The 22,664-nt window shown below is 42.1% G+C and overlaps 1 protein-coding gene across 49 annotated transcripts in view; it reads left to right on the top strand.

Annotated features, from left to right (window-relative positions):
* Positions 1 to 22,664, top strand: part of LOC127498610 (NACHT, LRR and PYD domains-containing protein 12-like) — a 362,780-nt gene that overhangs the window by 34,322 nt on the left and 305,794 nt on the right. For 17 of the 49 annotated variants that reach the window (XM_051868195.1, XM_051868180.1, XM_051868196.1 and 14 more), the window contains exons 10-11: positions 12,018 to 12,191; positions 13,779 to 13,952. The exons of 24 other annotated variants lie outside the window; for them this stretch is intronic. In XM_051868195.1, coding sequence (XP_051724155.1) covers positions 12,018 to 12,191; positions 13,779 to 13,952 — 348 coding nt within the window. Of the gene's footprint in view, positions 1 to 12,017; positions 12,192 to 13,778; positions 13,953 to 15,211; positions 15,241 to 22,664 lie in introns of all 49 variants that reach the window. 8 more of the 49 variants (XM_051868193.1, XM_051868172.1, XM_051868191.1 and 5 more) reach the window with 5 other exon arrangements.

The following is a 22,664-nucleotide window of genomic DNA, read 5'->3' on the forward strand; positions in this document are numbered from 1 at the left end:
TTGTAGGAGGTGATGAGTGGCGGTGATACCTGGGTGACCTGAGCTTGGAAGATCGTGGACATGGTGCAAAAGTTTATCTCTCAGGGGAGCTGGCACGAAGGTACGGTCAGGCGGGCATGCAGCTGGTGGAGCGGACTGTTCGTTGGCCTGAGTAATTTCTGACATCACGTCCCACTGGACTGGTGCTAGGAGGAGGGTGTCAGGGATAATGTGCTCTTCTGTATCAGATCGCTCTACCCATTGCGTTTGTCGAGATAATGCATCAGCCTTGGTATTCTTGGAACCCGGTCGGTAAGTCACTTTGAATTGGAAGCGGGTAAAGAACATAGCCCATCGAGCCTGACGAGGGTTTAGTCGTTTGGCAGAGCGGAGGTATTCTAGGTTCTTATGATCGGTGAGTACAGTGAATGGATGTTGCGCTCCCTCCAACCAATGGCGCCATTCCTCTAGCGCCGCTTTCATTGCCAGTAGTTCTCGATCTCCCACGTCGTAATTTCGTTCTGCCGCCGATAGCTTTCTGGAATAGAAGGCGCAAGGAAACATTTTCTCAGGGGTGCCCTGGCGCTGAGACAGAATAGCTCCGATGCCTGTGCTGGAGGCGTCCACCTCCACGATGAAAGGCCGTTCAGGGTCAGGGTGAAGGAGAATGGGTGCAGTCGTGAATCGTTGTTTTAACCCCTCGAATGCCTCGACAGCCTCGGGGAACCAGTGTAAGTGTGACGTCTGACGTTTGGTCATGGAGGTTAGGGGTTCTGCAATGCTGCTGAAATTGCGAATGAACCGCCTGTAGAAGTTAGCAAAGCCCAGAAACCTCTGTAATTCTTTGAGTGTGCGTGGTTTAGGCCAATTGAGTACGGCTTGCACCTTGCTGTCATCCATGGCGACCCCTTCTCTACTGATAACATACCCCAGGAAGGATGTGGAGGTCCGGTGAAACTCGCACTTCTCTGCTTTTGCATATAACTGGTGCTGAATGAGTCTCTGTAGGACGGCTCGAACGTGTTGGACGTGCTCCTCCAAGGACCTGGAGTATATAAGAATATCATCGATATATACAATTACCCAGCGGTTCAGCATGTCCCTGAACACGTCGTTAATGTAGGACTGGAATACTGACGGACTATTGGACAGCCCGAACGGCATGACGAGGGTCTCGTAGTGGCCGGTGGTTGTAGAGAAGGCAGTCTTCCACTCATCCACTTCTCTAATACGGATGAGATTATATGCACAGCGGAGATCGAGCTTGGTGAAATATTCAGCCTGTCGTAACTGTTCCAGAGCGGCCGGCACTAAGGGCAAAGGATAGCGAAATTTGATGGTGATGTCGTTCAGGCCTCGGTAATCGATACAGGGTCTCAGGCCCCCGTCCTTCTTTTTGACAAAGAAGAATCCCGACGATGCCGGTGATGTGGAAGGCCGGATGAACCCCTTGGCTAATTCTTCAATGTAGGCTTTCATAGCGGCTGATTCAGGCTGTGACAAAGGGAAAATTCTACCTTTAGGAGGTGTGGTACCTGGTATTAGATCGATGGCACAGTCCCCGGGTCAGTGAGGGGGTAATTCGGTAGCCTTCAGTTTGCTGAATGCCACAGCTAAGTCGGCGTATTCGGCGGGGATGTCGAGTTTCCCGGGGTTGGATTCTTGCAGCTCGGCAGTTTGAATTGGTAATGGAGTGACTTGCTGTAAGCAGTTCTTATGGCAGACGGCGTCCCATTGCAGTATCTGTCCCTCTTTCCAGGAGATCTGTGGGTTATGAGTACGAAGCCATGGCAGACCAAGGATTATGGAGTTGTTTGGTGAGTGAATGACGTAGAAACGGATGCGTTCGCGGTGCAGAATTCCGATTTGTAACTTGAGTTCGTCGGTGATGTAAGCCACCTTTCCTCCTCCGTGGGCTTTCCATCTAACGCCTCCACTGTCAACGGAGAATGGCAGTCGGTTAGTGATATATTGTGTTCTTTGATGAAAGTGTCAGACATGAAATTACCGGCAGCGCCAGAGTCCAGTAGAGCCTGGGTGACAATACTTTGATTGTTGACGGTGACTTGAACGGGAATTTTGAGGCAGTTGGTTGAGTAGTCGGATTGCATGAGGGAACTCACCGCTTTTGAACTGACGGGCGTGGGTCGAACCGGGCAGTTGACTTTGAAATGACCAGCCTGGCCACAGTACAGACAGAGGTGCATTAGCCGTCTTCTCTCTCTCTCCTCCGGCTGGAGGGGGGTGTAACCCAGTTGCATGGGCTCGGGGCTTTGATACGTTGAGCTGGAAACTCGTGTTAAGCGTCGAGAGCGAAGCAGGTTGTCAATGTGAATGGAGAGATCAATAAATGAATTTAGCGAGCTGCCCTCGTCCTGGCAGGCGAGTTCTGCTTGTAAATCCATGGATAAACCTCGACGGAACAGCAGCTTCAACGTGTCCTCCACCCAGTTGGTTTGGGCCGCCAGAGTGCGAAATTGCAGAGCATATTCAGCTGCCGTTGTTTTGCCCTGTGTGAGTGAGAGCAGCTGATCGCCCGGACTTTGACCCCCCGCGGAATGTTCAAATACCTCTCTGAATCGCTGCAGGAACCCAGAGAATGTGGGAAATACGGAATTATCATCTCTCCAGACAGCCGTGGCCCAGTCCAGCGCTTTGCCAGTTAGCAGAGAACACACAAAGGATATTCGGCTTGATTCGGTGGGATACAGAGAGGGCTGCTGATTGACATATAGCGAGCACTGTAGAAGAAACCCCTTACATTTCGCTGGAGAACCATCGAACTTCTCAGGTAAGGCCAGACGGGGGTTCATGGCTGGAGGATTTGGGAAAACTGGCGTGGCAGGTGCCGCGGGCGGCGTCGTGGCAGCCTCGGTGGGATTGAGGCGTAGGCCCTGTAGTGTCTTTACCAGCTCCTCCGTGAGCGAAGTTAAGCGATTCAGTTGGTGGTGGTGCATCGCTAACTGATTGGCCTGAGCTGATAGCTCGGTGGAGATCTGTAGCAAAGCTGCTGGATCGCTGGATGGCGAAGTCTTCTGTAATGATGGGTCAACAGTGTGTGGATCCATAAGCAGCTTTATTAAACACAGCAGTAGTACAGACAAGGGCAGAGCAGTACCGTAAACAGGGACAGGCAAGGATCGAGGCAGGCAGCAGAGAATCAGAGTCAGGTCACAGGCAAGGATCGAGGCAGGCGGCAAACAAACACAGTCCAGGGTACAGGCAATGTTCGGGGCAGGCGGCAAGGGTTCACGAGAGATAAACAGTCCAGGTAACAACAAGATAACAGTCCACAGAATAACGCTCAGAAATGATCACCGTAGCAAATCAAGACTTTGCGAAGATGTGGTGTGTATGCGTGGCTTAAATAGTGTGCGTGTGATGCAGTTCAGGTGTGTGTGCAATCAGTCCCAGGAATGAGGGCCTATGGGAAATGAAGTCCGAATGGTGGGGAATCAGTATTCCGGTGATGGCTCCCTCCGGCGGTCCGGAGGATGAACCGTGGGAGCCATATTCATGACAGCTATATATGATGAACAGATTTGAATTTAGGCTTTTGTTTGCATATTTAAACGTTGATTAATTACCATTACAATAATCTCACTTAAACATTTGTTCACTCTGTTTATTTGTCTTCACAATAGAGTAACTTTGTTGCAATAGCTTACATGCAGCACAAGGAAGATTGATTTCAAACTGACTTTCAAACTGAATTGAATTTACAAAAAAGACAAGTAAACATTAAATAAAAACAAATGAAACAAATTACCTTAATTCAGTTGAGGAAATCGAAATGCCAACACTGATTTTTTTATATACAGTGTGTCTTAAGAGCCATATAATATGTTTATTTGAATAAATCGAACATCAGAGGGGTTTGACCTGTAATGTCTGTACAATGTAGTGATGCAGTTACACAGACTAGGTTATTTATATGTACAAATCATACAAATGCCTCATTCTGAAACATTTCTAACATTGTAAAGAAATTAAAGAGCCACCTTTGATATTTCAAAAGACTTTCTGGTGCATTTCACTTACAGCCAATAAGATTTCCTGTATCATTTTCATCGGTCTATTCTGATTGGTTGATAACTTTTGACAACGTTTAATCCAGGAGCAAAGAGAATTAAAGGGATAGTTCACCCCAAAATGAAAATCCGCTGTTGATCTACTCACCCTCAGACCATCAGAGATGAAAAATGTTGAAGGTGAATTCACAAGTGTGATGCATTAATTATATTGGTTTATTAGTAAATGTCATTATGTTTAACTTTGCTTATATATATTTTATGGACTGTCACCTACAGGGAAGTGACAGAAATTAACTTTACTTTAAGAGCCAATATTTGACCTCTTAAATTGATTTTCAGGGATATTTTCTAACCATTTTCTAACCAAAAGTGATTTTTTTACACTGCAGTTACAACAGCATTAAAAATGTTGAGATAATTTTTTTTTAATATAGAATTTTGAAGATAGAAAAAAAAATGAGATGGGGAAAAATTAATTATGCTTTTAATTATGAAATTAAAACAGCCAGTAGGTGGCAGTAAATCACTGTCTTAATGAATGAGTCATAGAAGCATTCATTGAACTGATTCATTCAAAATGGCCGATTCATTCTGGAACGAAGCAAGTGACTGAATCACTGAATCACTGAACCGATTTGTTCAAAACTCTGGATTCATTCAGTAAGGAAACACCACTGTGTGTTGGTGCTGCAGAGACACATGCCTCTTTTGCTGTGGCTTGTTTAAGATATTGTCGTTGCGAGAAAAAGAGCAAAAACATAGAATATTGACAATATTATGTCTAAAATGTCACTATAATATTAACTTTTTTAATTCACTGAACTATTGTATAAAATTAATATCACATTAGCAGCCGTGCTAATATTCTGGAAATATTGCTTAAATATCATATAGTAAATATAAAAAGCTCATACTTGTCACAGACACGCCAGGCTCCACAGTCACCCAATCACATCGCACTCCCTCTCCTGAATACTGACAAGCCTCACCTGACGCCAATCCACACTCATCACCACTGCCACATAAAAGACACGCCAGTTCACTCAGTCACTGTCCGGTCTCGTTGACACTAACCTGTGTTCACTTACCTCCTGGACTCCCTTGCTCTCTACTTACCTGTCTCCAGCGTCCTCCGTGCTTCCCAGTGTCTCCTCGTCTCCTGTGTTTCTCCGGTGTGTCTTCGTTCCCACGTCTCCTGGTATCCACGCTCCCTAGAGAAACATTCAGACAAGTATCAGTGCCAGCTCATCTGTTCAGCGATCCATTCATCTGCCACCTCTTACCTGCACTCTGATCACGCTCTGCATTACCTTTAATAAACCTGTTAATCTGTACCTGTGTCTCCGTCCCCTTCTGTATGTAACAGAAGACCGGACCAACACCGCCCAGGTAACAGCATGAGCACCCCGGATCCCATTCAAGAGCTGGTCACTGCACTTCGTCGCACCTTCGCCAGCACCTCCACGGCTACAACACCAGCGAACACTTCCGCATCCACCGCCGCAGCTCCTTCACCTCCCGTGGTCGCCAGTCCCATGGCCAAACCGGCGCCCTTCTCTGGTCTGGCGGAGGATTGCAACGGTTTTCTCCTGCAATGTTCGCTGGTCCTGGAGATGCAACCGCACCTGTACCCCGACGATCGTTCTAAGGTGGCTTTCATAATCTCTCAACTTCACGGAAAAGCACTGCGATGGGCTGAACCTCTCTGGAACTTAAACAACCCTGTAGTATCATCCTTGTCAAGTTTTACAACCCACTTCAAGGAAGTTTTTGGTAAACCCGCCTGGGACTCGTCGATTGGTGAGAGATTATGCAATTTAAAGCAAGGTGCACTATCTGTGTCTGATTATGCCCTCCAGTTTCGTACCCTCGCTGCTGCAAGTGGCTGGAATGAGCAGGCTTTGATCACAACGTATCGTCAGGGCCTCGATCCACGTGTGCGGTTGCATCTCGCTGCATACGAGGATTCCATCAGGCTCGAGAAATTCATTCAACTATCCATCAGATTCGCCACTCGTATGCAGCTGTGCTTAGAAGAGCACCAGGGCCAGCCACTATTCCCCTTCTTTTCCCGCCAGCCAGAGTCCGTCAGCTCCCCAGAACCAGCAAATGACAACATGCAAATTGAGCACTCACGTCTTTCAGCAGCTGAGCGACAGAGGAGGCTGACCCAGAATCTCTGCCTGTATTGTGGTGGCGCCGGGCATTATATCGCTGAATGCCCCCTACGTCCTGCTCGGCCCTTGGTGAGTGCCATCCTGCCTGCTCTGAATAAAATGAAACCACTCACAATTGAAGTAACACTTACTGCCGCCGAACTTTGTCTTTCAGCCAGTGCGCTCCTCGATTCTGGGTCAGCTGGAAACTTCATCTCCAGAGCCCTCTGTCGCCAGCTGCATCTCAAAACCACCCCCACGCCGAAGATCTACCAGATCCACGTGATAACAGGAAAACCACTACGGAAAGTACGTTACAGCGTGGGACCCCTCCGTCTCCAGGTGGGAGTGCTCCACACCGAAGAGATTCAGCTGCTGGTTCTGGAGGAGTCTACATCTGACGTGATTCTAGGGCGCCCATGGCTTGAGCAGCACAACCCCACCATCTCCTGGAGGACAGGAGAGATCCTGAAGTGGGGTAACCAATGCTTCCAGAACTGTTTCCCCGAACTCCCCGCGTCCAGTTCTCCAGATTCCCAGGAAATCCAAGTTGGGGCTACTACTGTGGAAAGCCCTCTCGAGAAACGTTCCACGGATATCCCAGCCTGTTACTCCCACTTCAGAGATGTCTTCTGTCCAAAACAAGCCTCCAAGCTGCCTCCCCATCGGCCATGGGACTGTGCCATTGACCTCATCCCAGGTGAGCCAGTGCCCAGAGGGAAGATATATTCCCTATCCGTTCCGGAGGAGAAAGCCATGGAGGAGTACATCGACAAGGCTCTCAAGCAAGGTTACATCCGACTGTCCACTTCCCCTGCTGCTTCTAGCTTCTTCTTCGTGGCTAAAAAGGACGGAGGCTTGCGGCCCTGCATTGATTATCGAGCACTCAACCAAATCACAGTCAAATTCCGTTACCCCCTTCCTCTCGTCCCAGCGGCCCTGGAACATCTGCGCGGCGCCCTGTGTTCACCAAGCTGGACCTCCGCAGCGCGTACAACCTCATCAGAATACGTGAGGGGGACGAGTGGAAAACAGCTTTCGTGACCCCTACTGGCCATTATGAGTACCTCGTCATGCCGTATGGACTGGTCAACGCCCCCTCCGTATTCCAAGACTTCATGCATGAGGTGCTCCGGGAGTTCCTGCACCGGTCCGTCCTGGTCTACATTGACGATATTCTGATCTACTCCAGGAGCCTGGCCGAACATCGCCGACACGTTGCGGAGGTCCTCCAACGCCTGCGAAGTTACCACCTCTTCCTGAAAGCCGAGAAGTGCACCTTCCATCAGCCTTCCGTGCACTTCCTCGGCTACATCATCGACCACAGTGGCGTCCGCATGGACGAGAGGAAGGTCACCGCAGTCAAAGAATGGCCCATCCCCTCCACGATTAAAGAACTACAAAGATTCCTAGGATTTGCCAACTTCTACCGCCGTTTCATCCAGCACTATAGCTCCATCACCGGTCCACTCACCAACCTCCTCCGTGGTAAGCCCAAGTCTCTGTCCTGGACCCCAGCCGCCACCCAAGCCTTTGAGACCCTCAAGATCACCTTCACGACCGCTCCCCTCCTGGTTCACCCTGACCCAGAGCTCCCCTTCATTGTCGAGGTTGACGCCTCAACCACCGGAGTGGGAGCGGTGTTATCCCAGCAGCAGGGGAATCCCAGCAAACTCCATCCATGTGCTTTCTTCTCCAGGAAACTCAACCCAGCGGAAATAAATTATGACATCGGCAACCGCGAGCTCCTCGCCATCAAACTCGCCCTGGAGGAATGGAGGCATTGGCTTGAGGGAGCTAAACACCCCTTTACGGTCTTGACAGACCACAAAAACCTAGGATACCTACGTGATGCCAAGAGACTAAACCCCCGCCAGGCCAGATGGGCTCTCTTCTTCACCAGGTTCGATTTCACCATCTCCTACCACCCTGGTTCTAAGAACGTGAAAGCTGATGCCCTTTCCCGTATCCATTGCCTCGAGGAGAACAACGAAGATCCAGAGCCCATCATTCCCGAACGACTCATAGTAAGCCCCATCTCCTGGTCGGAAGAGACGCTCCCCAAGTCCAATGCCTCCACCAACATTCCGCCGGGTTGTCCCCCCGGATTGAAGTATGTACCCCGGTCACGACGCACGCCCCTCATCCACTCAACGCATACTTCACTGGGCACTGGCCACCGCGGGGTCAACGAAACCCTCTCGCTGTTAAAACAGCGCTTCTGGTGGCCCAGCATGCTATCCAACGTCAGGAGGTACGTACAAGGGTGCAGGGAATGTGCCGTCTCCAAAAGTCCACGCCATCTTCCTTCCGGAAAGCTCCAACCTCTGCCCGTTCCCACTCGTCCCTGGTCACACCTAGGAGTGGACTTTATTACCGACCTTCCTGTCTCCGATGGATGCACATGTGTACTGGTCATTGTCGACCGCTTTTCCAAGTCCTGTCGCTTAGTTCCCCTGCCTGGACTCCCCACTGCCATGGAAACGGCAGAGCTGTTGTTTAACCATGTCTTCCGTTATTTTGGGCTACCTGAAGACATTGTATCGGACCGTGGTACCCAATTCACATCCCGAGTCTGGAAAGCCTTCTTCAAACTCCTAGGTGTGACCATAAGCCTCTCCTCCGGTTACCATCCCCAGACAAACGGGCAGACGGAGAGGAAGATACAGGAGATCGGCCGTTTCCTACGTACCTTCTGTCACGGCCACCAGGACTCCTGGAACCAGTTCTTGGGCTGGGCCGAGTACGCCCAAAACTCACTCCGTCAACCCACTACTGGCCTTACACCTTTCCAATGCGTGCTTGGCTACCAGCCCCCACTCTTCCCCTGGGATGGGGAACCATCAGACGTTCCGGCAGTGGATTACTGGTTCCGGGAGAGCGAGAGGGTCTGGGACTCAGCACATCTGCAACTCCAGCGAGCCCTACGCAGGCGCCGGTTGACAGCCGACCTTCGACGCTCCCACGCACCCAACTACCAGCCAGGGCAGAAGGTTTGGCTGTCAACCAGGGACATCAGGATGCGCCTGCCCTGTAGGAAACTGAGTCCTAGGTTCGTTGGCCCCTTCACCGTCATCCGGCAAGTCAACCCCGTCACCTATCACCTGCAACTCCCTCCTGAGTATCGCATCCACCCAGTTTTCCACGTATCACTTTTAAAGCCTCACCATCCCTCTGTCCTTCCCTCCACAGAGCCTGGCGACTCCGAAGATCCCCCTCCTCCACTCATCGCAGAAGACGGAGTGGCCTATCAGGTGAAAGACATCTTGGACTCCCGGCGTCGTGGTGGGTCCCTGGAGTACCTAGTCGACTGGGAAGGTTATGGTCCCGAAGAACGCTCATGGGTCCCGAGGAATGATGTTCTAGACCCCAGCCTCCTTGACGACTTCCACGCCAGACATCCCAGTAAGCCAGCCCCACGAGGTAGAGGTCGACCACCACGACGTCGGGGTCCACGGTCCTCAGGAGCGGACCGTGGAGGGGGGGGGGTAATGTCACAGACACGCCAGGCTCCACAGTCACCCAATCACATCGCACTCCCTCTCCTGAATACTGACAAGCCTCTCCTGACGCCAATCCACACTCATCACCACTGCCACATAAAAGACACGCCAGTTCACTCAGTCACTGTCTGGTCTCGTTGACACTAACCTGTGTTCACTTACCTCCTGGACTCCCTTGCTCTCTACTTACCTGTCTCCAGCGTCCTCCGTGCTTCCCAGTGTCTCCTCGTCTCCTGTGTTTTTCCGGTGTGTCTTCGTTCCCACGTCTCCTGGTATCCACGCTCCCTAGAGAAACATTCAGACAAGTATCAGTGCCAGCTCATCTGTTCAGCGATCCATTCATCTGCCACCTCTTACCTGCACTCTGATCACGCTCTGCATTACCTTTAATAAACCTGTTAATCTGTACCTGTGTCTCCGTCCCCTTCTGTATGTAACAATACTAGGGCCATTTTGCCACCATATCTTGAATTTTGGGTGCATTTTATTAATTCTGGTGTCATTTCTAATAATGTCTGACCCTGCTTTAGAAAGAGCGAAATATTTGGCATTAAAGCACAATAATTTACAATAAAACGTGCCAAATGTCAGCGAATTTACATTACGTTAATTATAAAACATGCCATCATTAATTATCATTTTAATCTATTGACAACCTTAAGTTACAATTGAAAAATAAATTGTATAAAGACATGCTGTTTTGAACATTTTTTCTCTCTAGATTTAGTCAAATTAACTAACGAACAGGTTTGCTTACATGGCTTTCCTTTTTGAAGTTGGAGGTTGTGATGGTCGTGTCCGATCGATATCCCTTTACAGTTTTTATTCTGCAAATCTCCTTTTAGAAATATTGTCCATTTCGAAGTGTTTATATCCAACAGAACAATGTTGTGAGATTTTCTTCTTCCCTTTGTATTTAGCGCACTCACCGCACTGTATGTTTTTTCTGTGCTTGTGCAGCGTCACGTGATTGAGCAAACTCTGATCGCGGTGGTTCTGTAGCTTATTTTGTTCATCAAATGATGTTGTGATGATCCAATTCCCACTATTAACTAAAAACTTTTGCCTCAAAAGTTTTGCCTGCTGATTAATAGTTAGTAAGGTATTGGATATGTGACAAGAACCAACCGATGAGCTTCGGCCTTTCCGTAACAACACTGAAAGCTCAGCCGAACAGCTGATCATAGCTGTACAGGGCGGGTTTTTATTTCTCATCTCCATAAATATATCTAGTAGTAGAGCTAATGCAAGGACTAGAAATCATTTTTTTCTTTTGCTGAAACTTCCTCATCATCGTGGAGAGCAGCTCATGGTTGCAAATCAACGACAGACGCCACGGGAGCGAAAGCGCTCTGGAAAGAAGAAGAAAGCGGCGTGGCCGCTTATGTGATGCGATATGTGAACAGCCCCTTAGAACGGCGACTTTTTCTTTGCATATCCGTCAGGTAGTGTTTCCATTAAACTCCACAAAAAATACTGCAATGTCCATCTTTCTTGAAACTGTCTGTGTTCCTCATCCACTTTACTTTCTGGTTCGCATTCGCACTTTGCAGCCAAACAACAAATAAACTATGAAAGCCCCGAACCAGCTCTCATCAAATCTGCCCGCGCGCTTCTTTTTTTAATAGAATCATGTCATTCTTTTGAATATGGAATATGCTATGAGACAACTAGAAAATAATAATAATAATAATTTAGCGGGCCGGATTATGTTTTATTTTTGAGATCAGTTGCGGGCCGGGTGGAGGGGGAGTGGGGGCCTTAAATGGCCTGCGGGCCGGCAGTTTGGGATATATATTACTCTATAACTTAAGTGGATAAAATTATGTTCATTGTGTGTTATAAATAATCATACTCTTATTTATAACCACAGAGAGTTAAGTATTATTACTGTTGTTATGAATATTCATTAGATGATGCAACATTATAAGGTTGTTTATAAGGCATTATGTGTGCATTATGATGCATTAAGAATATCCTTATAATGCATTATAAACACAGGCTTCATAAAAAGTGTTACTGAAAAATGTATTTGGGTGATTCTCACATCAGTGTGTTGATAGGAGAGCTATAGATGTCATATCAATTATTCTTATTCACTATTATAAATCTGTAGTAGAATTTGATGTCAGAGTTTCAGTATCTGAATATTGTGTTCAGGGGGTAAAAAGAAGAAGAAGAATATGATTTCAGAGGAAACTGACTTTATTGATCTTTAAATTGATTCATTTTTTTCTCATTGTCTCTCTCACCTTATCATCACACTGTTAGTTTGAATGTGATCTTGAGAAATTCCTTGTTGATCTGATCTGAGAGAGTGAAGAGTGTGTCATTGTTCTCTACAGGTTGAGGGATTGTGGTGTCACAGATGAAGGTTGTGCTGCTCTGGCTTCAGCTCTGAGATCAAACCCCTCACACCTGATAAAACTGCATCTGTCTATGAATAATCTAGGAGACTCGGGAGTGAAGATGTTTTCTGCTGTACTGGAGAATCCTCACTGTAAACTGGAGGAACTGGGGTAAGATCATCTCTGTCATAAAGACTGGAAGTGATTAAAGATTAAAATGTAGATAGTGCATACAAAATATGCTTTGGCGTAAACCCCATCCTGCGGTTCAGTGACAGATTCCTGCTTGAACCGTCAGATCCTGCCGGCAGTAGAAGGAAGGGGTGAGGAGTCTACCTGAAAAAAAGAAAATTTAGATCTAAATATATTATTATCCTGCAAAAGAAAGTAAAACTAACAGTTAAATAAACCGAACAAACTACAAACCAGACAACAGACACAGGTTACAGTGAAGAGGGTTTTTTCAAATCACAAATGTTTGGTGTAAATCAACTTATCTTGTAATGCTTGTTCAAACAGACCACCCTTACAAAAGCGTGATCATTGCCTCAAAATGTGAATCTGCAGCTGAAAAGAGGAAGTTTTGTGTGGTTCACCTGAACCAGGACTGTCACCATATCAGATCTTTCACTGCGATTATCATGACCAAAATAATTCACGATAACAATATATCTATAGAAATCTTGAAAAATAATAATAATAATAATGCTATCAGACAAATTGATCTTTATTTGTATTTATTTATTTATTGAAGAATTACACCATTGCATACAAAACGAACAATTACAATTAACGGTGACCAGACTGAAATAACAGTAACACTTTATAATAAGTATACAGTAAAAATGCATCTATAAATCATTTGAAAACTATTAGTTTATAGTTAATGAATAGTTTACAAACTGTAGTTAATACATTAATAGACTATATGCGAAAAATTAGTTCTTCATTCATTGTTTTTGTTTAATTAGCTCATATGTAAAGAGTTAGATAATGTTTTGTTAAAAACTTATTAACCATAAAGAGTTCTCACTTTAGATTAGGTCACGGAAAGACTGAAAAAGTGCTTTAATACAGCCTTTATTGGACATTAATTACATTAGTATCAAGAGTTCCTTAAAATGTTTACAAATACATCAATCACACACACACACACACACACACACACACACACACACACACACACACACGCGCACACACACACACAGGTTTGCTTTTGTGAATTGTGGGGACTCTCCATAGGCGTAATGGATTTTATACTGTACAAACCATATTTTCTATCGCTCTACACCAACCCTACTCCTAAACCTACCCATCACAGGAAACTGTGCACATTTTTACTTTCTCACAAAAACTCATTCTGTATGATTTATAAGCCTTTTAAAAAATGGGAACATGGGGTAATGTCCTCAAACGTCACCCTCTCCTTGTAATACCTATGTCATACCCATGTCATTATACAAATTTGTGTCCTGATATGTCACAAGAACATGTACACACACACATGCGCGCGCGTGTTTTATGGTGATTTAATATAGAAATAATAATTTTTATACTGTACAAACTGTATTTTCTATCCCCTAAACCAAACTGATGTATTTTATTACCTAATGATATTTGTATGTATTTCATATTGACAGCATTATGATATTTATTTATTTATTTTTTAACTGGTTATGTTAAGTTTTGGAGATTTGGAGGCTTAATGTGTGTTGATCTGATCTGAGAGAGTGAAGAGTGTGTCATTGTTCTCTACAGGTTGAGGGATTGTGGTGTCACAGATGAAGGTTGTGCTGCTCTGGCTTCAGCTCTGAGATCAAACCCCTCACACCTGAGAAAACTGAATCTGTCTGTGAATAAACTAGGAGACTCAGGAGTGAAGATGATTTCTGCTCTACTGGAGAATCCTCACTGTAAACTGGAGGATCTGAGGTAAGATCATCTCTACCATAAAGACTGGAAGTGAATAAGGATTAATATGTAGATAGTGCATACAAAATATCCTTTGGCGTAAACCCCATCTGGCGGTTCAGTGACAGATTCCTGCTTGAACCGTCAGATCCTGCCGGCGGCAGAAGGAAGGGGTGAGGAGTCTACCTGAAAAAAAGAAAATTTAGATCTAAATATATTATTATCCTGCAAAAGAAAGTAAAACTAACAGTTAAATAAACAAAACAAACTACAAACCAGACAACAGACACAGGTTACAGTGAAGAGGGTTTATTTAAATCACAAATGTTTGGTGTAATTCAACTTATCTTGTAATGCTTGTTCAAACAGACCACCCTTACAAAAGCGTGATCATTGCCTCAAAATGTGAATCTGCAGCTGAAAAGAGAGAAGTTTTGTGTGGTTCACCTGAACCAGGACTGTCACCATATCAGATCTTTCACTGCGATTATCATGACCAAAATAATTCACAATAACAATATATCTATAGAAATCTTGAAAAATAATAATAATAATAATAATGCTATCAGACAAATTGATCTTTATTTGTATTTATTTATTTATTGAAGAATTACACCATTGCATACAAAAGGAACAATTACAATTAACGGCGACCAGACTGAAATAACAGTAACACTTTATAATAAGTATACAGTAACAAAGCATCTATAAATCATTTGCAAACTATTAGTTTATAGTTAATGAATAGTTTACAAACTGTAGTTAATACATTAATAAACTATATGCGAAAAATTAGTTCTTCATTCATTGTTATTGTTTAATTAGCTCATATGTAAAGAGTTAGATAATGTTTTGTTAAAAACTTATTAACCATATAGAGTTCTCACTTTAGATTAGGTCACGGAAAGACTGAAAAAGTGCTTTAATACAGCCTTTATTGGACATTAATTACATTAGTATCAAGAGTTCCTTAAAATGTTTACAAATACATTAATCACACACACACACACACACACACACACACTCACACACACGCGCGTTTTATGGTGACTTAATATAGAAATAATAATTTTTATACTGTACAAACTGTATTTTCTATCCCCTAAACCAAACTGTTGTATTTTATGACCTAATGAGTATTTGTATGTACTTCATATTGACAGCATCATGATATTTATTGATTTATTTTTAACTGTTTATGGTAAGTTTTGGAGATTTGGAGGTTTAATGTGTGTTGATCTGATCTGAGAGAGTGAAGAGTGTGTCATTGTTCTCTACAGGTTGAGGGATTGTGGTGTCACAGATGAAGGTTGTGCTGCTCTGGCTTCAGCTCTGAGATCAAACCCCTCACACCTGAGACAACTGGATCTGTCTTGGAATAATCTAGGAGACTCGGGAGTGAAGATGATTTCTGCTCTGAAGAATGATCCACATTATAAACTGCAGATACTAAGGTAACAATAGGTTTTAACAGTTTTCATCATCATATTTTCATATAAAGTTTAAATGGCTGTTTTACTCACTAGAAATAAAAGGAAACTGTACCAGGTTCAGTAACAGCACATGTGTGTGAATATTGTGTCTGAGATCATCAGATAATGAGTCTTAAATTCAGCTTCAGTTTCTGTAGGTCTCTGAACTTTAAACTGTGTTAAATTGAGTTTAATTCTGCTCATAGTGTTGTGACTGATTGTGAAAATAATATTGATGTTATTTCCAGCTTTTACCCTTTAACTGTGTCTGTGTGTGTGATAATCTGAGGTTTGGGTTTGTAGCAACTCATAATGTAATAACTGCACATAATGTAATAAGTATTATATTATTATTGTAATAAAATGTTCATAATGTAACAATTTTCTCAAAATGTAATGAAATCTTGAGCTTTTTTTACATTATGAAAAAAAGTATTACATTATAAACTCACCAAAAACATTGTCATATTGTCATAATTGTAACAGCTTTTAAAACATAAAATCACTTTATCTGCTTCAGCCAATCACAGCACAGAGTACAAGTTTAGCAAACATTTCTTCACTTTAATACAAGTTACAGCAAAACAAATCCTGAATGTACATCAGAGGACATGTTGAAAAATACAGTATAACTTACAATCATGTACAGTGGTTATAAAGAGTCGACACACCTCTGTTAAAACAGTTTGGTTCTGTGGTGTTAAAAAGAAATAACATTTTGTAAAGTGACTTTGAGCATCAGATAGAAGCTATATTATCATGTGTGAGAATGAATTGATATATCTTATCTAGTTAGTGCTAAGTTTTCTTAAGAAAAGATGTGACAGGCGTAATGTTTCATACTGCATATGTGACTGTTTGTGTTTTATTTTAGCACATGACAGTCTGATCTCCTCATGATCATCTGATGGTGAATAAGGATCCACTACAGAGACTCACAGTCAACAGAATCAACAGACTGAAGATACAGTGACTTCACTGTTATAAATTAAGACTTCATTTAGATTTCAACGATCCTCTGACAGACCTGAGGAGGTGGCAGTGAAGCACCTTTTATTTCAGAGCAGCAAATTACAGTTTCTCATTCATTGATTAACCATTTTATTTGTATAAATGCACTGTATACATTCAAAAAGGTTGGAGTTTTGTTACAGAGAAAATATAGAGCCTGAATATATTTGTGTTTGTGTTTTACCAGCAGAGGGAGACAAAGACAAATGAAAGATTAATTTTTCATGATTATGGCGAGAGAGAGAGAGAAAAAACAGTTCAATCTCACTTTTGGAATACAAACAATAGTTGTATTATAGTTATACTTGTATTACATTTGTATTAATGTATTTAGTATGTCTTTTTTTAAATAATAAATGGTGGTAGCATTCATTAAAGCGTTGACTCATAGGCACAATATGTGGGATTATTGGATTAAAATATAATATCCAAAAACCACTAGAACAGTGTTATATATTTTGTTGACTTGTGTACTTACATTATCTCAGATGTTTCCAAGAATGTTTAAATCCAGAGAAATAAGCAATTTTAACCAGGACACGGACCGTTATGGAGGACCAGGAGTGCCACTTAAAAATAAAACGAAGAATCAATTAATTAATTTAATAATTCAAACATAAAAATGTATATAAATGAATCACTTTTTATATGGGCAAATTAATAGACATATTTAAAGTTGTTTATTTAATTCCTGTTTTTGAATGTAGTTTAATAAAACAATAAATTTAAAAAATGTTTATCATTTTATATGTACAAGAGTTTTACAGTTGAGGGAAGACGTTGCAAACGCAGCGGATAATTGTGGTTGTACAATAAAAGGAAGGATTTGGCAAACACAATTGGAGTACTAAATATAATTCTGGCAGTTCATAGCTTTCTAATGCCACTGAATGGTATTACAAAGCTATGAACTGCTAGGATTTTATTTAATGTTACTCCAGTTGTGTTTGCCTGAGGAAAGGAAGACGTACACCTAGGATGGCAAGAGGGTGAGTAAATTATGGGCTAAGTTTCATTCATGGTTTAACAATTCCTTTAATGCGAATGTGTTGAACTACGCTGTGCCAAATGTTGGTGCCCACAGTATGCCATTGCTCATGTGTGTTTTAAATGACTCATAATTGTGATGGATAGGCAATTTTAACACAATGTTGCAAGTGTTTTCCTCTGGGAATATTTTCTCTGGTACATCATGGAGAAATTCGATTTTGGGCTGCTGCAGAAAGACATGAGGTGGAATGGCTGAAGACCCTGAAGTAAACTCCAGCACATTCTCCAACGTCAATGGTGAACATTCTCCATCTGTAACACAGGTAGATATTCAGTCTGACAACTGCACTGTTTGTGCCATTCCAAACAGGCTGAAAGTGTATCAGTTACTTTTCAGTAAATAGCTTGTAAATAAATTGTGTAATCATTCTCCATGTAACTTGTTAAAAATGTGATACATTCAGGAGAAACCATGCTACCATGTGATGTTTTGAGAAATACAATGGTTCAGTGTCAAATGCAAAATTTGCAATAGTGTCTAAAATCTAATTTAGTAACAAACATTGACATCTCTACCTGCTCTCTTCTGTTGGAACAGAGAAGAGGTAAGCAAGTAAAATATCAATATTTGTGTGAAATGTCATTTACATCAACCCTGTTGGACGAACCACTTTATAAAAGCAATTTCACACTTTTAATCATATGCAAATAAATTGTGAATACAGCAGCTGTGCATAACTTTATAAAACAAAAAAAAAGATTTGTAAATGCCTTCAACATCAATGATCCAGTCTCTCCAGAAGCACAAGGTCCTGGTCTCTAGTTCTCTCTTATAGGTGTCTTGATCTGACAGGTTTACTTCAAAAAGTGATGTCAGGTCTGGGGATCTCAGTGGTTTTTTGTCTTTAATAAATATGGTGTGAAACAGATCTGTGTGTGTCTGCATTTCTTGAACAAGTCCAAGAGTGTTAAAACCATCAACATCCCTGTAAAAAAACATGTAGAATCTACAACGAACTAGGTCTAAAAACAATATCAATAAACAAAGTTTTTGATATTACATACAGTTGCAGTACAGCATTGCATCTCCCATCAGCATAATACTCGACAGCTGACTGTACCAGCATGTCCCGCTGCTTAAGAGTGCTAATGGACCTAAAGGCTCCAATAATGGACAGGCAATCTTCTGCCATTTCAATGGCAGCTTTGGCTTCTGGAACAGTTTCAGCTTCTTTTATCTGAAAAAGATACCAGATAAAACATACAAACAGTCCTGTTGCAGCTGCAATACAAAAACACTGTATTAATAGGGGTACAGGGGTACTCTTCATGCACAACTTCCAAATTTAGCTCACTGCACTTTAAGGAAAATACTTACTTTGCAAAGCATTTCTTTGAAGGTCTCATCATCTACTTCATCCAAGGTTGCAGGAGGGGTGGGTTTACCACAAACCTGGAGAAAGAGCCTTTCTGAAAAGAAGTGTGGCCCCATTCCCCCATGAGTTATACAAACTGATATCATTTGTGATATCTGCCTGTAAAGACCTTTATGCAAAGCTGTAAAGAAAATTTCCAAAATATTTACCTTCAGTGTCAAAACGAAACCTCTTACTATTTTCAGGGCCCTCAAATATGCGAGACTGTTGGACAGCCTTAAGGAGCAATCTGAGGTACTCTCTATTTGGACCACCACCGTCCACAGCCCCCTCTGCTGCTTTTGTATCAACAACAAAAATGACATCCAGTCTTGCTCCGAGGTTAAATCGTCACCGACTAAAAGCCTGAACAGTGCTTCACAGTATGTTGTGGGTATTGCCTTTGTAATCCCTTACAACATTGATCTGGTTAATAGTGGGACTATCGTCATCTATCTTGGCTGAAAGGAGACTCAGTATTGTTTGGAGGTTGGTCCTGGAAAAGAATATGATTATGAATGCGAATGCAAATGACAAAAGATGACATAATATATCAAATGGGATACAGGTATAGAGGTAACTATGGGTTTACATTGGTACTATAACATTTTAATCCATACTTCTGGACAGTCTTTTCCTGCTCTGATTGAGGGGAGAACGATGTCAGATGTTCATTAGAGGTGCTAGGTTGATCCAATGGGCTGACAGTCCCAGAATTATAATCATCTTTATCGTGGTTGTCATTGCCATTAGGTGTAGGAATGGTCTGCATAAACTGAACAAATTATATAAAACAGTAAATGGCAGGCTAAGAAAATTTTGAAAAAATAACATTTTGTAAAATTTACCTCTGCATCTTTGGAAGAAATCCACTGGACAAACAGTGTGGTTGGTCCTGTGATATTTCTTTCAGAAATGGTTCCACATAGGTCATTTCTAAGTGGTGGTGATAAGGCTTCCTGAGTATGGAACCATTCTGTAGCATCCTCCACCTCTCCAACGAAGTCAAACAGTGCCTATACATTTTGATTATTTCACATTTAAAGACAGAAAAAATTTGCATGCCAAAAAAAATAAAAAATAAAATAAAATAAACCTTACCAACCTGAACTGAATCACTTAAAACAAATGTCCTAGTCCTCATCAAGCCACTTGGATATTTTACTTTTAATGGCACACCATGAGAAAGTTCAGGTAAACTCGCCATTCGCGCTCGTCTCTCATCTATAGCCTAAAATAATGTAGGTAAGTTTCAAAATCAAAACTGTAATAGTAAAAAACAAAACAAAATACAAGTCTTTTTTTATAGATACAAATATAAAATTCAAAGAACAAATATCAATTTGCAGTCGCTACTGGATCTTCACTATCTTGTCTACATTTTTATAATTTTATAGTCTCTCCTAATTTCTGTGGTCTCAATGTGCAGTGCCTTGTAGCACTGTCACAACACATAATAAAATCAATTACCAGGACTTTTAATCACTCCCTTTCCTTCAATGCCTAAATGATCTTCTAATAACTATCCAAAAACCTCAAAAACATGGAATAATGAAACAGTTCTTCTGCAATGACCTTATAAATTGTCAGTGCAACACTATATTATTTACCAGACATGCTTTAGGAAAATATAAAGTAAACCTCTACTCTTAACAGATGTTTTAAACACGTACATGTCTGTCCAAGTTTTATTCTCAGACTAACCTATAAACTATGAATTAAAGCCCTAGTGCTATTTTCTCTGTGATGATGCTTTTGTTGAATTCTTCAACTTGTAATTTGCTTTAGGTTATCTGCTATATACAGGTGCAGCTCAATAAATGAGAATGTCGTGGAAAAGCTCATTTATTTCAGTATTTCAACTCAAGTTGTGGAACTCGTGTATTAAATAAATTCAGTGCACACAGACTGAAGTACTTTAAGTCTTTGGTTCTTTTAATTGTGATGATTTTGGCTCACATTTAACAAAAACCCACCAATTCACTATCTCAATAAATCAGAATACTTCATAAGATCAATAAAAACAACATTTTTAGTGAATTGTTGGCCTTCTGGAAAGTATGTTCATTTACTGTATATGTACTCAATACTTGGTAGGGGCTCCTTTTGCTTTAATTACTGCCTCAATTCGGCGTGGCATGGAGGCGATCAGTCTGTGGCACTGCTGAGGTGGTATAGAAGCCCAGGTTTCTTTGACAGTGGCCTTCAGCTCATCTGCATTGTTGGGTTTGGTGTCTCTCATCTTCCTCTTGACAATACCTCATAGATTATCTATGGGGTTCAGGTCTGGTGAGTTTGCTGGCCAGTCAAGAACAACAAAACCATGGTCATTTAACCAACTTTTGGTGCTTTTGGCAGTGTGGGCAGGTGCCAAATCCTGCTGGAAAATGAAATCAGCATCTTTAAAAAGCTGGTCAGCAGAAGGAAGCATGAAGTGCTCTAAAATTTCTTGGTAAACGGGTGCAGTGACTTTGGTTTTCAAAAAACACAGTGGTCCAAAGGGGCGTACATAATAATGATCCCGACTGTTACATAACAGTCGGTGTTATGTTGGGATTCGCCCTTTTTTACGTGGTCTTTTTCACGAACGAGATTTACATAAGAAGGAGGAAACAATGATATTTGAGGCTCACGGTATGTGATTACCATCTACAGAAATCTTATTATTCAACTATGCCAAGGTAAATACAATTTTCAATTCTAGGGCACCTTTAATTTAATTTTAATTTGTCTATTTGGTTTATTTTATCTATTTAATGTACATTTACTTAATCTATGATGCTCTGTTTAGTTTCAATGTGTTCAAAGGCTTTCACGTATTTCTGGTGAATGTCTAGTTTTGCCTTTGTTGTAATTAAAGTTTTGTATTCTTTAGTAATAATGATAAAAAACTTAAAAAACTTGTTTCATCTGAGACGATGGTAGAGTGCTTAGTTTCATAGTGTAGTGTGTCATTTGGGACACACCTGCTCTGTCACTTTTGTTTCTGTCTGCTTTCCAAATAGGCTACTGTAATGAACTGAAGGAATGAACGAGGGAGCGGCTTCGGATCACAGTATATGCCACCGGAGGGTGTCACGTGATAACATATTCGTGACGTCATTCTACTCTCTAAATTGTCACATACTATATTTTAATAAAACCAAATCCCCAATAAAGACGTTTTTGATTTAGATTTTCTGTTGTCAGGCATGAAACAATATAAATAGTCACTAAACGCGACCCATTAAACAGCAGTTACTTTCACTGACATGCAAAAATCCTGATATAATTCACTCCTGGTCCTCCATAGGCTGTAACTTGAGCACACGGCTTGGACCTCCTCCTCCACATCTGCAAGCCTTTTCTGAAGAAGACACAGTAGCCCGCGATGACACTCTTCACTTAAACTGCCTAGAAGGAAAAATTAAAGCGAGGCATGACAATACTTCCATTGAGCTGTTATTGAGCTGACTTTACTGAAGAACTACAGACCATTTAGATCCAGCCACAAGGAATCCATAATGAGGATCTCAAAGTGAGTGGAGTATTATTGTCATATTTGATATTCAATGTCTGATCATCTAGATGATCCATGATTTTTTATCACCAAAGGACAAAGGAAAATTATTTAAAAATCCTGAAACTGACGTGCTTTATGGAGATTTTTGTACCCCTGATTATAGAAACCAATACCAAGTCTCTAGGCCCAGACATTTTGCTGTTTTCACCTCTTTTCTCTCTTTGTTCTCAAATCCCAACCCAGAATGAAGCTCCAACCACTCCTCCCACAACAGTATCAAACCTGCGCTCTTCCCCTCCCACTTCACCCCATCGCCACAGACAGCAAATTAAAAGAAAAAATG

Source organism: Ctenopharyngodon idella, chromosome 17 (assembly GCF_019924925.1).
Source record: "Ctenopharyngodon idella isolate HZGC_01 chromosome 17, HZGC01, whole genome shotgun sequence".
In the NCBI taxonomy this organism is placed as follows: Eukaryota; Metazoa; Chordata; class Actinopteri; order Cypriniformes; family Xenocyprididae; genus Ctenopharyngodon; species Ctenopharyngodon idella.